The sequence below is a fragment of the Tachyglossus aculeatus genome, chromosome 10, assembly GCF_015852505.1.
Source record: "Tachyglossus aculeatus isolate mTacAcu1 chromosome 10, mTacAcu1.pri, whole genome shotgun sequence".
NCBI classification, from domain to species: domain Eukaryota; kingdom Metazoa; phylum Chordata; class Mammalia; order Monotremata; family Tachyglossidae; genus Tachyglossus; species Tachyglossus aculeatus.
The window spans coordinates 55,300,222-55,320,295 of NC_052075.1; the positions used below are offsets into that span (position 1 = coordinate 55,300,222).

A 20,074-nucleotide genomic window follows, 5' to 3' on the forward strand; every position below is an offset into this window, starting at 1 on the left:
AGTGCTCCGCGCACGATGCGCGCTCCACAACTACGACCGAATGAATGCCCTCTCTCGAGCGCTTAGCCCAGCGCTCCGCGCTCCACAAATACAGTTGAATAAACGCCCTCCCCCGAGCGCTAAGCCCAGTGCTCCGCGCACAGTGCGCGCTCCACAACTACGACTGAGTGAATGAATGAATGCATCTGGGCAACCAGGGGCGTCCCTTACAGTCCCAAGCTTCTGGTGGGGGGTGGGGGAGGGGGAATCGGGGTCAGTGCGGCGCGAACGAATGTCCTCTCCCGAGCGCTTAGCCCAGTGCTCCGCGCACGGTGCGCGCTCCACAAATACGACTGAATGAATGAATTAATGAATGAATGCCCTCTCCCGAGCGCTTAGCACAGTGCTCCGCGCATGGCGCGCGCTCCACAACTACGACTAAATGAATGAATGAATGTCCTCTCCCGAGCGCTTCGCCCAGCGCTCCGCGCTCCACAAACGCGGTTGAATAAATGCCCTCTCCCGAGCGCTTAACACAGTGCGCGCTCCACAACTACGACTGAATGAACGAATGCACTTGGGCGACCAGGGGCGTCCCTTACAGTCCCAAGCTCCGGGGGGGGGGAGGAGAGTCGGGGTCAGTGCAGGGCGAACGAATGTCCTCTCCCGAGCGCTTCGCCCAGCGCTCCGCGCTCCACAAACACGGCTGAAGAAATGTCCTCTCCCGAGCGCTTAGCACAGTGCGCGCTCCACAACTACGACTGAATGAACGAATGCACTTGGGCGACCAGGGGCGTCCCTTACAGTCCCCAGCTCCTGATGGGGGGTGGGGGGTCAGTGCGGGGCGAACGAATGCCCTCTCCCGAGCGCTTGGCCCAGTGCTCCGCGCTCCACAAATACGGCTGAATAAATGTCTTCTCCCGAGCGCTTAGCCCAGTGCTCCACGCTCCACAAATACGACTGAATGAATGAATGAATGTCCTCTCCCGAGCGCCTAGCCCAGTGCTCCGCGCTCCACAAATACGGCTGAGTAAATGTCTTCTCCCGAGCGCTTAGCGCAGTGCGCGCTCCACAACTACGACTGAATGAATGAATGAATGCCCTCTCCCGAGCGCTTAGCCCCAGTGCTCCGCGCTCCACAAATACGGCTGAATAAATGCCCTCTCCCGAGCGCTTAGCACAGTGCGCGCTCCACAACTACGACTGAATGAACGAATGCGCTTGGGCGAGCAAGGGCGTCCCTTACAGTCCCCAGTTCGGGGGGGGGGGGGGGGTCAGTGCGGGGCGAACGAATGCCCTCTCCCGAGCGCTTAGCCCAGTGCTCCGCGCACAGTGCGCGCTCCACAACTACGACTGAATGAATGAATGAATGTCCTCTCCCGAGCGCTTAGCCCAGTGCTCCGCGCACAGTGCGCGCTCCACAACTACGACTGAATGAATGAATGAATGTCCTCTCCCGAGCGCTTAGCCCAGTGCTCCGCGCACAGTGCGCGCTCCACAACTACGACTGAATGAATGAATGAATGTCCTCTCCCGAGCGCTTCGCCCAGCGCTCCGCAAATACGGTTGAATAAATGTCCTCTCCCGAGCGCTTAGCCCAGTGCTCCGCGCTCCACAAATACGGCTGAATAAATGTCTTCTCCCGAGCGCTTAGCACAGTGCGCGCTCCACAACTACGACTGAATGAATGAATGCGCTTGGGCGACCAGGGGCGTTCCTTACAGTCCCCAGCTCCTGGTTGGGGGGGGGTGGGGGTCAGTGCGGGGCGAACGAATGCCCTCTCCCGAGCGCTTAGCCCAGTGCTCCGCGCACGGTGCGCGCTCCACAACTACGACCGAATGAATGAATGTCCTCTCCCGAGCGCTTAGCCCAGTGCTCCGCGCACAGTGCGCGCTCCACAACTACGACCGAATGAATGAATGTCCTCTCCCGAGCGCTTAGCCCAGTGCTCCGCGCACAGTGCGCGCTCCACAACTACGACTGAATGAATGAATGCACTTGGGCGACCAGGGGCGTCCCTTACAGTCCCCAGCTCCTGATGGGGGGTAGGGGGTCAGTGCGGGGCGAACGAATGCCCTCTCCCGAGCGCTTAGCCCAGTGCTCCGCGCACGGTGCGCGCTCCACAACTACGACTGAATGAATGAATGAATGAACGAATGTCCTCTCCCGAGCGCTTAGCCCAGCGCTCCGCGCTCCACAAATACAGTAGAATAAACGCCCTCCCCCGAGCGCTTAGCGCAGTGCTCCGCGCACAGTGCGCGCTCCACAAATACGACTGAATGAATGAATTAATGAATGAATGTCCTCTCCCGAGCGCTTAGCACAGTGCTCCACACCTCCGACTGACTGAATGAGTGCGCCTGGGCGCGCGCAGGGGCGTCCCTCACAGCGCCGGCTCCTGAGGGGGGGAGGGGGAGGGGGTCAAGGAGGGGCCCGGTCGCCGTGGAAGTTTCCAGAGCCCCCCAAAGGGGCACAAAAGGGGGGGGTGGCCAATGGGGGGGGGCCCCCCCTCCGGGCGGGGCGCGCACACTGCGCCTCACGCTGCGCGCCGAGGCAGGGCCCCGCGGCTGCTGTGTCAGGCCCCGCGCCCCGTGAGGCCTGGAAAGTCACATGGCGGCGGCTGAGGCGGCTGAGGCGGCGGCTGAGGAGGGCGGGAGGCCCGGCCGGCCGGCCGGCCGTCGTCGTCCTTCACGCTTACCTCCACGAACAGAAGCATCTCCTCCTCCTCCTCCCCCTCCTCGTCGTCGTCCTCGTCGTCGTGGTCGTCGTGGTGGCCCCGCCGCGCGAAGGACACCTCGCCGCTGGTTCCCGGCCCGCGGCCCCGCCTCCTCCCGCCGAGGCCGCTCGCAGGCCCGGCCCCCTTCCCCACCTCCCGCGCTGAGGGGACCAGCGCTTCCGGGTCGCGCCGACAGGCGCTTCCGGGTCACGGGGAGGGGGCCGGCTGCGCCTGCGCGGAGGGGGAGCGCGCGCACGCGCGCCGAGCGTGGGGCGGGGGGGGGGCGACGCTGCGCGCTCGCCCGGCGGAACGGCCCATTCGACGTCCGAGGGGAGGGGCCGCGCGCGCGGCGGAACAGACCATTCGACGCCCTGGGGGGGGGAGGGCTACACGATCATTAGAATGGGGCCGCGGAACTGACCGTTGGACGTCTTAGAGTAGGGCGCGAGGGCTACCCAATCATCATCATCATCATCATAATGATGGCATTTATTATTATTTATTATTTCTCTTCCTCCCTTCAAGGCCCTGCTGAGAGCTCACCTCCTCCAGGAGGCCTTCCCAGACTGAGCCCCTTCCTTCCTCTCCCCCTCGTCCCCCTCTCCATCCCCCCATCTTACCTCCTTCCCTTCCCCACAGCACCTGTAGATATGTATATATGGTTGTACATATTTATTACTCTATTTATTTCTTTATTTTACTTGTGCATATCTATTCTATTTATTTTATTTTGTTAGTATGTTTGGTTCTGTTCTCTGTCTCCCCCTTTTAGACTGTGAGCCCGCCGTTGGGTAGGGACCGTCTCTATATGTTGCCAATTTGTACTTCCCAAGCGCTTAGTACAGTGCTCTGCACACAATAAGCACTCAATAAATACGATTGATTGATTCCTCTCCCCCTCGTCCCCCTCTCCATCCCCCCATCTTACCTCCTTCCCTTTGCCACAGCACCTGTTTATATGTTTGTACATATTTATTACTCTATTTATTTATTTATTTATTTTACTTGTACATATCTATTCTATTTATTTTATTTTGTTAGTATGTTTGGTTTTGTTCTCTGTCTCCCCCTTTTAGACTGTGAGCCCGCTGTTGGGTAGGGACTGTCTCTATGTGTTGCCAATTTGTACTTCCCAAGCGCTTAGTACAGTGCTCTGCACATAGTAAGCGCTCAATAAATACGATTGATGATGATGATGATGATAGAGATTTATTACTCTATTTATTTGTGTATTTATTTTACTTGTGCATATCTATTCTATTTATTTTATTTTGCTAGTGTGTTTGGTTTTGTTCTCTGTCTCCCCCTTTTAGACTGTGAGCCCACTGGTGGGTAGGGACTGTCTCTAGATGTTGCCAATTTGTACTTCCCAAGCGCTTAGTACAGTGCTCTGCACATAGTAAGCGCTCAATATATACGATTGATGATGATGATAGAGATTTATTACTCTATTTATTTATTTATTTTACTTGTGCATATCTATTCTATTTATTTTATTTTGTTAGTATGTTTGGTTTTGTTCTCTGTCTCCCCGTTTTAGACTGTGAGCCCGCTGTTGGGTAGGGACCGTCTCTATGTGTTACCAACTTGTACTTCCCAAGCGCTTAGTACAGTGCTCTGCACATAGTAAGCGCTCAATAAATACGATTGATGATCATGATTTATTAAGCGCTTACTATGTGCAAAGCACTGTTCTAAGCGCTGGGGAGGTTACAAGGTGATCGGGTTGTCCCACGGGGGGGCTAACAGTCTTCATCCCCATTTTCCAGATGAGGTCACTGAGGCACAGATAATAATAATAATGGCATTTATTAAGAGCTTACTATGTGCAAAGCACTGTTCTAATAGCATTTACTAAGCGCTTTCTATGTGCCAAGCACTGTTCTAAGCGCTGGGGAGGTTACAAGGTGATCAGGTTGTCCCACGGGGGGCCTCACAGTCTTCATCCCCATTTGACGGATGAGGTCACTGAGGCACAGATAATAATAATAATAGCATTTATTAAGTGCTTACTATCTGTAAAGCACTGTTCTAATGGCATTTACTAAGCGCTTTCTGTGTGCCAAGCACTGTTCTAAGCGCTGGGGAGATTACAAGGTGATCAGGTTGTCCCACGGGGGGGGCTCACAGTCTTCATCCCCATTTTACAGATGAGGTCACTGAGGAACAGATAATAATAATAATGGCATTTATTAAGCGCTTACTATGTGCAAAGCACTGTTCTAATGGCATTTACTAAGCGCTTTCTATGTGCCAAGCACTGTTCTAAGCTCTGGGGAAGTTACAAGGTGATCAGGGTGTCCCACGGGGGGGCTCACAGTCTTCATCCCCATTTGACAGATGAGGTCACTGAGGCACAGATAATAATAATGATGATGGCATTTATTAAGCACTTACTATGTGCAAAGCACTGTTCCAAGCGCTGGGGAGGTTACAAGGTGATGAGGTTGTCGCACGGGGGGCTCACAGTCTTCATCCCCATTTTCCAGATGAGGTCACTGAGGCGCAGATAATAATAATAATGGCATTTTGTTAAGCGCTTACTATGCGCGAAGCACTGTTCTAAGCACTGGGGAGGTTACAAGGTGATCAGGTTGTCCCACGGGGGGCTTACAGTTTTTAATCCTCATTTTTCAGATGAGGTAACTGAGGCCCAGAGATGTGGAGTGACTTGCCCAAGGTCACACAGCAGACATGTAGTGGAGTCGGGATTCAAACCCATGACCTCTGACTCTCAAGCCCGGGCTCTTTCCACTGAGCCACACTGCTTCTCAATAATAATAATGTTGGTATTTGTTAATCGCTTACTATGAGCAAAGCACTGTTCTAAGGGCTGGGGGGATACAAGGTGATCAGGTTGTCCCACGGGGGGGCTCACAGTCTTCATCCCCATTTTACAGATGAGAGAACTGAGGCTCAGAGAAGTTAAGTGACTTGCCCAAGGTCACACAGCAGACATGTGGTGGAGCCGGGATTCGAACCCATGACCTCTGACTCCAAAGCCCGGGCTCTTTCCACTGAGCCACGCTGCTTCTAATAATAATAATGTTGGTACTGGTTAAGCGCTTGCTATGTGCCAAGCCCTGTTCTAAGCACTGGGGAGGTTACAAGGTGATCAGGTTGTACCAAATGGGGCTCACAGTCTTCACCCCCATTTTCCAGATAAGGTCACTGAGGCACAGATAATAATAATAATGGCATTTATTAAGTGCTTACTATGTGCAAAGCACCGTAGTAAGCGCTGGGGAGGTTACAAGGTGATCAGGTTGTCCCACGGGGGGCTCACAGTCTTCATCCCCATTTTACAGATGAGGTCACTGAGGCACATATAATAATAATAATGGCATTTATTAAGTGCTTACTATGTGCAAAGCACTGTTCTAAGCTCCGCCAATTGTCAGCTGGGTGACTCTGGGCAAGTCACTTAACTTCTCTGGGCCTCAGTTCCCTCATCTGTAAAATGGGGGTTAAGACTGTGAGCCCCCCGTGGGACACCCTGATCACCTTGTAACCTCCCCAGCGCTTACAACAGTGCTTTGCACATAGTAAGCGCTTAACAAATACCATCATCATCATCCTCATCTGGGGAGGTTACAAGGTGATGAGGTTGTCCCACGGGGGGCTCACAGTCTTATTCCCCATTTTACAGATGAGGGAACTGAGGCCCAGAGAAGTGAAGTGACTTGCCCAAAGTCACACAGCTGACAATTGGCGGAGCTGGGATTTGAACCCACGACCTCTGACTCCAAAGCCCGGGCTCTTTCCACTGAGCCACGCTGCTTCTCTATTTATTGAGCACTTACTATGTGCAGAGCACTGTACCAAGCGCTTGGGAGAGAAGCAACGTGGCTCAGTGGAAAGAGCCCGGGCTTTGGAGTCAGAGGTCATGGGTTCTAATTCCACCTCCACCAATTGTCAGCTGTGTGACTTTGGGCAAGTCACTTCACTTCTCTGTGCCTCAGTTCCCTCATCTGTAAAATGGGGATTAAGACTGTGAGCCCCCCAGGGGACAACCTGATCACCCTGTAACCTCCCCAGCGCTTAGAACAGTGCTTTGCACATAGTAAGCGCTTAATAAATTCCATTATTATTATTAGTGGCTACAGCCCGGGCCTGGGAGTCAGAAGGTCATGGGTTCTAATCCCGTCTCTGCCACTTCTCTGATGTATGACCTTGGGCAAGTCACTTCTCTGTGCCTCAGTTATGTCATCTATAAAATGGGGGTTGAGACCGCGAGCCCCATGTGGGACTCTGTCCAACCTGATTACCTTAGAGAAGCAGCGTGACTCAGTGAAAAGAGCCCGGGCTTTGGAGGCAGAGGTCATGGGTTCAAATCCCAGCTCCATCAGTGGTCAGCTGCGTGACTTTGGGCAAGTCACTTCACTTCTCTGGGCCTCAGTTCCCTCACCTGTAAAATGGGGATTAAGATTGTGAGCCCCCCAGGGGACAACTAATACTAATAATGGCATTTATTAAGCGCTTACTATGTGCAAAGCCCTGTTCTAAGCACTGGGGAGGATACAAGGTGATGAGGTTGTCCCACGGGGGGCTCACAGTCTTAATCCCCATTTTACAGATGAGGTAACTGGGGCCCAGAGAAGTGAAGTGACTTGCCCAAAGTCACACAGCTGACAATTGGCGGAGCCGGGATTTGAACCCATGACCTCTGACTCCAAATCCCGGGCTCTTTCCACTGAGCCACGCTGCTTCTCTCCCCAGCGCTTAGAACAGCGCTTTGCACATAGTAAGCGCTTAATAAATTCCATTATTATTATTAGTGGCTACAGCCCGGGCCTGGGAGTCGGAAGGTCACGGGTTCGAATCCTGTCTCCGCCACTTCTCTCCCCCTTTTAGACTGTGAGCCCACTGTTGGGTGGGGACTGTCTCTATATGTTGCCAACTTGTACTTCCCAAGCGCTTAGTCCGGCGCCCTGCACCCAGTAAGCGCTCAATAAATACGATTGATGATGATGATGTACGACCTTGGGCAAGTCACTTCTCTGTGCCTCAGCTACGTCGTCTATAAAATGGGGGCGAGCCCCATGTGGGGCTGTGGTCCAACCTGATTACCTTGTATCTACGCCGGCGCTAGTGCCCGGCATGTTGTGAGTTTTGAACAAATACCGTTTAGAAAGAAAAGAGAGATGCTGACGGGAGAGAGCTTCAGGAAGATGATGAGGTCACAGTGAGGAAGAAGGTTCGTGAGGAGAACCGGAATTCTGCCACAGAAGGAGCGGGAGAGACGGGCTCTTGGGCCTAGGCCGGTCCACCGCCCCTCGCCACCCCAACTTGTCGGCATGGCCACCAGAAAGCCGTTCGCCAGCGGGTCGGAGAGCGACGAGCTGAGGACCTGCCCCGAGGCCACCATGCAGAGGCCCAAATTCGATCTCCAGGGCGGCACCGGGCAGAAGCTGGAGCTGTCGTCCGCGGTCAAGGCCGTGCTCGGTCGAATCGAGACCGCCCAGCTGACCCGGGTCAAAGAGGTGAGCCCGGGGGGACGGGACGGGCCGGCCACACCGGGGGTACCGGGTTCCAAAGCGGCCAATCGGAAGAACCAGTCGAAGGCATTCAGAAGAAGAAGAAAAACTGCAATATTGGTTAAGAGCTTACTACGTGCCAGGCAGGGTGCTCAGCAAATCGGGTAGGACACGGTTCCTGTCATTCATTCATTCATTCAATTGTATTTATTGAGCGCTTACTGTGTGCAGAGCACTGGACTGAGCGCTTGGGAAGTACGTCGGCAACATCTAGAGACGGTCCCTACCCAACAGTGGGCTCACAGTCTAAAAGGGGGAGACAGAGAACAAAACCAAACGTACTAACAAAATAAAATAAATAGAATAGATATGTACAAGTAAAATAAATAAATAGAGTAATCAATCCAACCTAATCAATCAATCAATCGTATTTATTGAGCGCTTACTGTGTGCAGAGCACTGGACTAAGGGCTTGGGAAGTACAAGCTGGCAACATCTAGAGACGGTCCCTACCCAACAGTGGGCTCACAGTCTAAAAGGGGGAGACAGAGAACAAAACCAAACATACTAACAAAATAAAATAAATAGAATAGATATGTACAAGTAAAATAAATAGAGTAATCAATCCAACCTAATCAATCAATCAATCGTATTTATTGAGCACTTACTGTGTGCAGAGCACTGGACTAAGCGCTTGGGAAGTACAAATTGGCATCACATAGAGACAGTCCCTACCCAACAGTGGGCTCACAGTCTAAAAGGGGGAGACAGAGAACAAAACCAAACATGCTAACAAAATAAAATAAATAGAATAGATATGTACAAGTAAAATAAATAAATAGAGTAATCAATCCAACCTAATCAATCAATCAATTGTATTTATTGAGCGCTTACTGTGTGCAGAGCACTGGACTAAGGGCTTGGGAAGTACAAGCTGGCAACATCTAGAGACGGTCCCTACCCAACAGTGGGCTCACAGTCTAAAAGGGGGAGACAGAGAACAAAACCAAACATACTAACAAAATAAAATAAATAGAATAGATATGTACAAGTAAAATAAATAAATAAATAAATAAATAGAGTAATCAATCCAACCTAATCAATCAATCAATCATATTTATTGAGCGCTTACTGTGTGCCGAGCACTGGACTGAGCACTTGGGAAGTACAAGTCGGCAACATCTAGAGACGGTCCCTACCCAACAGTGGGCTCACAGTCTAGAAGGGGGAGACAGACAACAAAACAAAACATATTAACAAAATAAAATAAAGAGTAATATAAAATAAATAAATAAATAGAGTACTACACATGGTAAGAGCCCTCTGCGGGACAAGGTGTGCGTCCAACCCGGATCTCCTTGGGAGCCACCCCGGCGTTCATTCATTCATTCATTCATTCAATCATATTTATTGTGGGCAGAGCACTGTACTAAGCGCTTGGGAAGTACAAGTCGGCAACATCTAGAGACGGTCGCTACCCAACAGCGGGCTCACAGTCTGGAAGGGGGAGGCAGAGAACAAAACCAAACATATTAACAAAATAAAATAAATGTACAAATAAATAAAGAGTAATATAAACTAAATAAATAGAGTAATACACATGGTAAGAGCCCACTGTGGGGCTCACAGGCTTCATCCCCGTTTTGCAGAGGAGGAAACTGAGGCCCAGAGAAGTGAAGTGACTTGCCCAAGGCCACACGGCAGACAGGTGGCGGAGCCGGAATTAGAACCCAGGTCCTTCTGACACCCAGGCCTGTGCTGTATCCACTATGCCATGTGAGCCTGTTGTTGGGCAGGGACCGTCTCTATATGTTGCCAACTTGGACGTCCCAAGCGCTTAGTATGGTGCTCTGCACACAGTAAGCGCTCAATAAATACGATTGAATGAATGAATGAATGTTACTTCCCCTAATAATAATAATAATAATAATAATAATGGCATTTGTTAAGCGCTTACTATGTGCAAAGCACTGTTCCCTAATTATTGAGCGCCTACTGTGTGCAAAACAGTGGACTAAAATCACCTCCACTGCATTATGCCGGAGCCTCGACTTGGTGATCAGAGGACTTTTTTTTAATAATAATAATAATGACTACATTTCTTAAGCGCTAACTCTGTGCAAAGCACTGTTCTAAGCTCTGGGGGGAAACAAGGTCATCAGGTTGTCCCACGTGGGGCTCACAGTCTTCATCCCCATTTGACAGATGAGGGAACTGAGGCCCAGAGAAGTGAAGCGTCTTGCCCCAAGTCACCCAGCTGACAAGAGGCGGAGCCGGGATTAGAACCCATGACCTCTGACTCCCAAGCCCGGGCTCTTTCCACTGAGCCACGCTGCCTCTCAATAGATTTGTTAAAAGCTTATTATGTTCCAGGCATGGTACTAAGCGCCGGGATAGACCCGAGGAAATCAGGTTGGTCACAGTCCCTGTCCCGCTTGGAGCTCACAGTCTTACTCTCCATTTTACAGATGAAGTAACTGAAGCATGGAGAATTGAAATGACTTGCCCAAGGTCACACAGCAGACAAGGGGTGGAATTGGGATTAGAATACAGGTCCTTCTGATTTCTAGGCCCACAAGGCGAAGCTGCTTCTCACCTGGATTCTTGGATTCCAATTCCAGTTCTGTTACTTGCCTGCTGAGTGACTTTGGGCCCGTCACTTCACTTCTCTGGGCCTCAGTTCCCTCATCTGTCAAATGGGGATGAAGACTGTGAGCCCCACGTGGGACAACCTGATCACCTTGTCGGTCGCTGGGAGTCGCAACGTCCCGTGCCCTAATAATAATAATAATTATAATGGCATTTATTAAGTGCTTACTATGTGCAAAGCACTGTTCTAAGCGCTGGGAAGGTTACAAGGAGATCAGGTTGTCCCACGTGGGGCTGACAGTCTTAATCCCCATTTTACAGATGAGGGAACTGAGGCTCAGAGAAGTGAAGCGACTTGCCCAAGGTCACACAGCAGACAGGTGGCGGAGCTGGGATTAGAACCCATGACCTCTGACTCCAAAGCCCGGGCTCTTCTCCACTGAGCCACGCTGCTCCTATCTATCTATCATCTATCTATCTATCTATCATCTATCTATCTATTTATTTATTTTACTTGTACCTATCTATTCTATTTATTTTATTTTATTAGTGTGTTTGGTTTTGTTCTCTGTCTCCCCCTTTTAGACTGTGAGCCCGCTGTTGGGTAGGGACTGTCTCTACATGTTGCCAACTTGTACTTCCCAAGCGCTTAGTCCAGTGCTCTGCACACAGTAAGCGCTCAATAAATACGATTGATTGATTCTCTGGGCCTCAGTTTCCTCAAAAGTGAAATGCGATTCAATACCTCTTCTCCCTCTTCCTTAGAGCGTAAATCCTGTGTGGGACAAAGATTGTGCCACCTCGGTTAGCTTGTGCTTAGAACGGTGCTCATCATCATCATCATCAATCGTATTTATTGAGCGCTTACTATGTGCAGAGCACTGTACTAAGCGCTTGGGAAGTACAAATTGGCAACATATAGAGACAGTCCCCACCCAACAGTGGGCTCCCAGTCTAAAAGGGGGAGACAGAGAACAAAACCAAACATACTAACAAAATAAAATAAATAGGATAGATATGTACAAGTAAAATAAATAAACAAATAAATAGAGTAATAAATATGCTCGTCACGTAGTAAACACTTACCAGATACAATAATTATAATTCCACCCTCAAGCCGGCCAGAATGTCTGCCCCAGCAAATAACAATAATTGTGGTATTTTTTAAGCGCTTACTATGTGCCAAGCACTGTCCCAAATGTAGATACAAGGCAATCATTTCAGACACAATCCCCGTCCCACATGGGGCTCACAATCTTAATCTCTTACTTGTACATATCTATTCTATTTATTTTATTTTGTTAATATGTTTGGTTTTGTTCTCTGTCTCCCCCTTCTAGACTGTGAGCCCGCTGTTGGGTAGGGACCGTCTCTATGTGTTGCCGACTTGTACTTCCCAAGCGCTTAGTACAGTGCTCTGCACACAGTAAGCGCTCAATAAATACGATTGATTGATTGATTGACTAATCCCCATTTTACAGATAGGGTAACTGAGACCCTGAAAAGTAAAATGACCAGCCCAAGGTCATCCAGCGGACAAGCGGTCACACACCGGACCCCACTGCCACCGAGTCCCCGGCGCTGGGAAGTGGCTCCGGACCCCACACTGATCCGAGAGGGGACGGGAGAGACTTGGGAGCAAGGAAGAAGCAGTGCAGCCTGGTGGGAAGAGCCCAGGCCTAGGGGTCGGAAGGACCCGGGTTCCAATTCCGCCTCTGCCACTTCATTCAATCATTCGTTCAATTGTATTTATTGAGCGCTTACTGTATGCAGAGCACTGTGCTAAGCGCTTGGGAAGTCCAAGTTTGCAACATCTAGAGACGGTCCCTACCCAACAGTGGGCTCACGGTCTAGAAGCGGGAGACAGACAACAAAACGAAACAAATAAACCAAATAAAATAAATAGAATAAATATGTACAAGTAAAATAAATAAATAAATAGCGTAATAAATATGTACAAACACTTATCTAGAGAAGCAGCGTGGCTCAGTGGAAAGAGCCCGGGCTTTGGAGTCAGGGGTCAGGGGTTCGAATCCCGGCTCTGCCAATTATCAGCTGTGTGACTTTGGGCAAGTCACTTCACTTCTCTGGGCCTCAGTTCCCTCATCTGTAAAATGGGGATTAAGACTGTGAGCCCCCCGGTGGGACAACCTGTTCTCCTTGTAATCTCCCCAGCGCTTAGTACAGTGCTTTGCACATAGTAAGCGCTTAATAAATGCCGTTGTTATTATTATTATTATTATTATTATTATCTGCTGTGTGACCGTGGGCAAGCCACTTCACTTCTCTGGGCCTCAGTCCCCTCATCTGCAAAATGGGGATGAAGACTGGGAGCCCCATGTGGGACAGGGACTGTGTCCAATCTGATTATCTTGTATCTACCCCAGGGATGAGAACAGTGCTTCGCCCATAGTAAGCGCTTAACAAATGCCATTTAAAAAAAAATTGGAGGGAATCAATCAATCAATCAATCAATCGTATTTATTGAGCGCTTACTATGTGCAGAGCACTGTACTAAGCGCTTGGGAAGTACAAATTGGCATCACATAGAGACAGTCCCTACCCAACAGTGGGCTCACAGTCTAAAAGGGGGAGACAGAGAACAGAACCAAACATACCAACAAAACAAAACAAGTAGGATAGAAATGTACAAGTAAAATAAATAAATAAATAAATAAATAAATAGAGTCATAAATATGTACAACCATATATACATATATACAGGTGCTGTGGGGAAGGGAAGGAGGCAAGATGGGGGGATGGAGAGGGGGACGAGGGGGAGAGGAAAGAAGGGGCTCAGTCTGGGAAGGCCTCCTGGAGGAGGTGAGCTCTCAGCAGGGCCTTGAAGGGAGGAAGAGAGCTGGCTTGGCGGATGGGCAGAGGGATTGGGGGCATTCCAGGCCCGGGGGAGGACGTGGGCCAGGGGTCGATGGCGGGACAGGCGAGAGCGAGGTACAGTGAGGAGATTAGTGGTGGAGGAGCGGAGGGTGCGGGCTGGGCTGGAGAAGGACAGAAGGGAGGTGAGGTGAGGTAGGAGGGGGCGAGGGGATGGACAGCCTTGAAGCCCAGGGTGAGGAGTTTCTGCCTGATGCGCAGATTGATCGGTAGCCATTGGAGGTTTTTGAGGAGGGGAGTGATATGTCCAGAGCGTTTCTGGACAAAGATAATCCGGGCAGCAGCATGAAGTATGGATTGAAGTGGAGAGAGACACGAGGATGGGAGATCAGAGAGAAGGCTAGTGCAGTAGTCCAGACGGGATAGGATGAGAGCCTGAACGAGCAGGGTAGCAGTTTGGATGGAGAGGAAAGGGCGGATCTTGGCAATGTTGCGGAGCTGAGACCGGCAGGTTTTGGTGACGGCTTGGATGAAAGGGATCATTTGCTCACGTGGGAGAATCCAAACTGAGAGGGCGGTCACATGAGTCAATCAATCAATCGACGCTGTTGAGCGCTTTACTGTGTGCAGAGCACTGTTATAAGCGCTTGGAAGAGTATAATACAAGAGAATTATAGGGAACTAAATATAGAGAAGCAGCGTGGCTCAGTGGAAAGAGCCCAGGCTTTGGAGTCAGAGGTCATGGGTTCAAATCTATGTGACTTTGGGCAAGTCACTTCACTTCTCTGGGCCTCAGTTACCTCATCTGTAAAATGGGGATTAAGACTGTGAGCCCTCCGTGGGACAACCTGATCACCTTGTAACCTCCCCAGCGCTTAGAACAGTGCTTTGCACTCAGTAAGCTTAATAAATGCCATCATCGTCAAATCCCAGCTCCATCAATTGTCAGCTGGGTGATTTTGGGCAAGTCACTTGACTTCTCTGTGCCTCAGTGACCTCATCTGTAAAATGGGGATTAAGACTGTGAGCCCCCCATGGGACAACTTGATCACCTTGTAACCTCCCCAGCGCTTAGAACAGTGCTTTGCACATAGTAAGCGCTTAAGAAATGCCATTATTATTATTATTATTATTAATTAGCGGACACGTTCATTCATTCATTCAATCATAGTTACTGAGCGCTCACTGTGTGCAGAGCACTGTATTAAGCGCTTGGGAGTCCAAGTCGGCAACATATAGAGATGGTCCCTACCCAACAACGGGCTCACAGTCTAGAAGGGGGAGACGGACAACAAAACAGAACATGTAGACAGGTGTCAAAATCATCAGAACAAACAGAATTAAAACTATATGCACATCATTAACAAAATAAATAGAATAGTAACCCCCGTAACAGTTGTCTTTAAACTGTCAGCTCACTGAGGGCAGGGGATGTGTCTTCATTCATTCATTCAATCATATTTACCGAGCACTTACTTTGTGCAGAGCATTGTACTAAGTGCTTGGGAGAGTACAGTACAACAATAAACAAACATATTCCCTGCCCACAGTGATCTTACAGTCTTGATGGGGAGGGAGACAGACATCAGTACAAATAAATAAATGTGTACTTAAGTGCTTTGGGGCTGGGAAGGGAGGAAAACAAAGGGAGCAAGTCAGAGTGACACAGAAGGGAGTGGGAGAAGAGGAAAGCGGGGGCTTAGTCTGGGAAGGCCTCTTGAAGAAGTGAATATATTGTTGTGTTGTCCTCTCCCAAGTGCTTAGTACAGGGCTCTGCACACAATAAGCACTCAATTAATACAATTGATTGATTGATGCCCCAACTCTGGTCCCAAAGCTTGGGGAGAACAATCTTTCCCACCTCTCACATCTGGTTCTCCACCCGCTTCCAGAATATCGCCAGAGAAATGTCTGACATCCTAAGCAACGTCAACCGTGTGATCGAGCGTTACAGAGACTACTCAGGCCTAGATTTTCTGACCAGAAAGGAGTTGTCCAGCTTCGTCACGGACAGGAAGAAACAGAAGACCTTTTTAATACAGAAGATTGGCTTCGTTGCCCAGGACATGGCGACCAAAAACGAGGTCTTGCAGGATATTTACGAATGGCTGGTGGAGTGGAGTGAGTGTCCGGCTGACCTAGGAGTCCCCTTCCTGCACTGAGAGGAGATAAAAGAAAATGCAAAAGCGCTTTGGTCAAATAAAAGTGCTAACCGAAAGATATTACCGGGGCGATTTGGGAATCATCCACGTAGGGATAGTGGTTGAAGTTGTGGGAGCAAATAAGTTTTCCGAGGGAGCAGGTGAAAATGGAGAATAGAAGGGCACTTAGCCTTGGGGGGCTTCTGCAATTAGGGGGTGGGAGGTGGAGAGGAAGCCCCCAAAAGAGGCCAAGAAGGAGGGGCCAGAGAGATAGGAGGAGAACCAGGAGAGGACAGTGACGGTGAAGCCGAAGTTGGATAATGTTTCCAGGAGAAGGGGGTGGTCCACAGTGTCGAAGGCAGCTGAGAGGAAGATTAGGATGGAGTAGAGGCCGTTGGATATGACAAGAAGGAGATCACTGGTGACCTTAGAGTGGTCAGTTTTGGTGGAGTGAAGGGGGTGGGAGCCAGATTTGGGGGGGGTCAAAGAGAGAATTGGAGGAGAGGAAGTGGAGGCTGTGAGCTTAGTTAACATACTCAAGGAGTTTGGAGAGAAATGGTAGGAGAGAGACGGGGGTCATAACTGGAGGGAGCCATAAGGTCGTGGGAGGGTTTTTTTGTTTTTTTTTTTAGGCTAGGGGAAATTTTGAAACAGTGGGGAAGAACCCATTGGAAAGAGAATGGTCGAAGATAGTGATCAGGGAGGGAAGAAGGGAGCAGGGCAGGTGTTTCCATAAGGTGTGAAGGGATGTTATTAACGCTTTTCCCTCCATGGGGGTTGAAAATGTGTCGGGGCGGGGACGGGGAGGGGAACGCCAGTTCCATCCCGTCACTCACTGTCTTATTCTGACTCTCTTCAAAGATATCATTTTGTCAGAGGAAACCAAAGAGGCCCTGGGAGAGGACGAGCAAGATTGGGTGGAAGCCATGGAGAAGACGCTGCCTCTCTCCCTCACAGCCACGCAGGGCAGTGTCAGCTCCCTCAGCTCCTTCTGCTCCTACTTATTAGCGGAACATAAAAGGACGAAAAAGAAACTCAGTAGGTGCTTGTCGGCTGCAGGGGGTCTGCGCTGGAGACAAAATCCATTTGGGAGGTCCCCAAGGGGCGAGGAAAGATGTGTCCCCTCCTCCCTCCCCCCGCCACACACACTTCTGCCCCTTCCCACCCAACCTTAGACAAACCCAGGATCACGGTCCCCCGCCCTCGCTCAAGATGGGATGTTCGCAGCCCCCAGACCTCGACCTCCCAACCCCGCGGCCCGATCGAGGACCGGATGGAATTGATATTCCCATAATCCTCCACAAGAGCGGGAGGGGGCCGGGGAGAGGGATGACCGGATTCGAGTCAACCTGGGGTGAGGCTGCTATAGGAGGCGATCGATTGGTCAATCATCATCATCAATCGTATTTATTGAGCGCTTACTGTGTGCAGAGCACTGTACCAAGCGCTTGGGAAGTCCAAGTTGGCAACATGTAGAGACAGTCCCTACCCAACAGTGGGCTCACAGTCTAAAAGAGGGAGACAGAGAACCAAACCAAACATACTAACACAATAAAATAAATAGAATAGATATGTACAAGTAAAATAAATAAATAAATAAATAGAGTAATAAATATGTACGTACATATATACAGGTGCTGTGGGGAAGGGAAGGAGGTAGGATGGGGGGTGGAGAGGGGGACGAGGGGGAGAGGAAGGAAGGGGCTCAGTCTGGGAAGGCCTCCTGGAGTAGGTGAACTCTCAGTAGGGCCTTGAAGGGAGGAAGAGAGCTAGATTGATTGATCAATCAATCAATCACTCAGTTACTGAGCATCTAAACATATCAGGGAGAGTTCAGAAGAGTGAGACATCCGCGGTCCCCACATTCAAGGGGGCTTAGCAACTAACAAAATGGATTTTGGGCTCCCCCGGTAGTGGAGGTGACGGGCTTGGCCTTATCCGAACCAACGTCCTGGGGCTGGGACACAAAATCTCCCCGGTCTTGTTTTTGTTTTCTGTTGGGTTTTTTGGTGGTATTTGTTATTATTTATTACTGTTATTTATAGTAATATTTTATTGTTTATTACTCTATTTATTTTACTATTATTTATAGTAATATATACTAGTATTTATTACTCTATTTTACTTGTACATATCTATTCTATTTATTTTATTTTGTTAATATGGTTTGTTCTCTGTCTCCCCCTTCTAGAGTGTGAGCCCACTGGTGGGTAGGGACCGTCTCTATGTGTTGCCAACTTGTACTTCCCAAGCGCTTAGTACAGTGCTCTGCACACAGTAAGCGCTCAATAAATACGACTGATTGATTGATTGATTGATTGATTTGTTAAACACTTACTGTACTAAGTGCTGGCATGATACAAACTAATCGGTTGGACACAATCCATGTCCCACATGAGACTCACAGCCCCAATCCCCAATTTACAGAGGAGATCACCGAGGCATACAGAAGTGAAGTGACTTCCCCAAGGTCACACAGCAGGCAAGGGGCAGATCCAGGAATAAAACCCAAGGTCCTTCTGACTCCAAAGCCCATTAGGCCGTGTTGTTTCTCTCCTGATTATTATTTTGGCACTTTCATTTGTCTATATGTTTGTACATATTTATTACTCTATTTATTTTACTTGTACATATCTATTCTATTTATTTTATTTTGTGAATATGTTTGGTTTTGTTCTCTGTCTCCCCCTTTTAGACTGTGAGCCCACTGTTGGGTAGGGACTGTCTCTATATGTTGCCAACTTGGACTTCCCAAGTGCTTAGTACAGTGCTCTGCACACAGTAAGTGCTCAATAAGTACAATTGATTGATTGATTCCATCCCCACAACATGTATGTACATTTCCCTAGACTTAGATATTTCCCCTACCTGTAGTTTAATAATGCTAATAATAGTAAGTCTGTTTTTTGTAAAGTTCTTCAATCAATCAATGGTATTTACTGAGCGCTTACTGTGTGCAGAGCACTGTACTGAGCGCTTGGAAAGCGCTTAGTCTGATCTTACTACGTGCCCCACAATGGGGTGAGTAGAATATATGCATATCATTCATTCAGTGGTACTTATTGAGTGCTTATTGTGTGTAGGGCACTGTACTAAGCGCTTGGAAAGTACAATACAGCAAAAAAGAGAAACAATCCCTGCCCACAACGGGGGGAAGACAGACATCAAAACAAGTAAATGGACATCAATATAAATAAGTAGAATTGTAGATATATACATAGAGAAGCAGCGTGGCTCAGTGGAAAGAGCCCGGCTTTGGAGTCAGAGGTCATGGGTTCAAATCCCGACTCTGCCAATTGTCAGCTGTGTGACTTTGGGCAAGTCCCTTCACTTCTCTAGGCCTCAGTGACCTCATCTGTAAAATGGGGATTAAGACAGTGAGCCCCTGTGGGACAACCTGATCACCTTGTAACCTTCCCAGCGCTTAGAACGGTGCCTGGCACATAGTAAGCGCTTACTAAATGCCATCATTATTATTATATACGTAAGTGCGGTGGGGTGGGGAGAGGGCCACAGCCCCTGACCCACAAGGGGCTCTCAGTCTAAGGGGAAGAAGAACAGGTATTTTATCCTCATTTTTCAGATGAGGAAACCGAGGCCCAGAGAAGTGAAGTGACTTGCCCAAGGTCACACCGCCGGCACGTGACAGAGCTGGGCTAAGAACCCAGGTTTCCTAACTCCCAGGCTTGGGCTGTATCCACTAGATCAGGCCGCTTGGTGATTTATTTTAATGCCTGTCTCCCCCGTTAGATTGTAATCCATCAGTGTAATCCATCATGTAATCCATCTTTAGAGAAGCAGCATGGCTCAGTGAAAAGAGCCCGGGCTTTGGAATCAGTGGTAATGGGTTCAAATCCCAGTTCCGCTGCTTAGAGAAGCAGCGTGGCTCAGTGGAAAGAGCCCAGGCTTTGGAGTCAGAGTTCATGGGTTCAAAACCCGGCTCTGCCAATTGTTAGCTGGGTGACTTTGGGCAAGTCACTTTGCTTCTCTGGGCCTCGGCTACCTCATCTGTAAAATGGGGATTAAAACTCCGAGCCCCCTGTGGGACAACCTGATCACCTTGTAACCTCCCCAGCGCTTAGAACAGTGCTTTGCACGTAGTAAGCGCTTAATAAATGCCATCGTTATTATTATTATTATTGTCAGCAGAGAAGTTAAGTGACTTGCCCAAGGTCACACAGCAGATATGTGTGGAGCAGCATGGCTCAGTGGAAAGAGCCCGGGCTTGGGAGTCAGAGGTCGTGGGTTCTAATCCCGGCTCCGCCACTTGACAGCTGTGTGACTTTGGGCAAGTCACTTCACTTCTCTGGGCCCCAGTTCCCTCATCTGTAAAATGG

At 49.4% G+C, this 20,074-nt stretch overlaps 2 protein-coding genes across 2 annotated transcripts in view; one reads left to right on the top strand and one right to left on the bottom strand.

The window, feature by feature from the left end:
- Nucleotides 1-2,811, bottom strand: part of LARP4 (La ribonucleoprotein 4) — a 59,400-nt gene extending 56,589 nt beyond the window's left edge. Inside the window, exon 1 of the mRNA XM_038752952.1 lies at nt 2,678-2,811. Coding sequence (XP_038608880.1) covers nt 2,678-2,695 — 18 coding nt within the window. The 5' untranslated portion in view covers nt 2,696-2,811. The remainder of the gene's footprint in view (nt 1-2,677) is intronic.
- Nucleotides 2,812-7,987: 5,176 nt separating this feature from the next.
- Nucleotides 7,988-20,074, top strand: part of FAM186A (family with sequence similarity 186 member A) — a 34,234-nt gene continuing 22,147 nt past the window's right edge. The window contains exons 1-3 of the mRNA XM_038752935.1: nt 7,988-8,178; nt 15,489-15,717; nt 16,599-16,775. Of these exons, the coding sequence (XP_038608863.1) occupies nt 7,993-8,178; nt 15,489-15,717; nt 16,599-16,775 (592 nt within the window). The 5' untranslated portion in view covers nt 7,988-7,992. The remainder of the gene's footprint in view (nt 8,179-15,488; nt 15,718-16,598; nt 16,776-20,074) is intronic.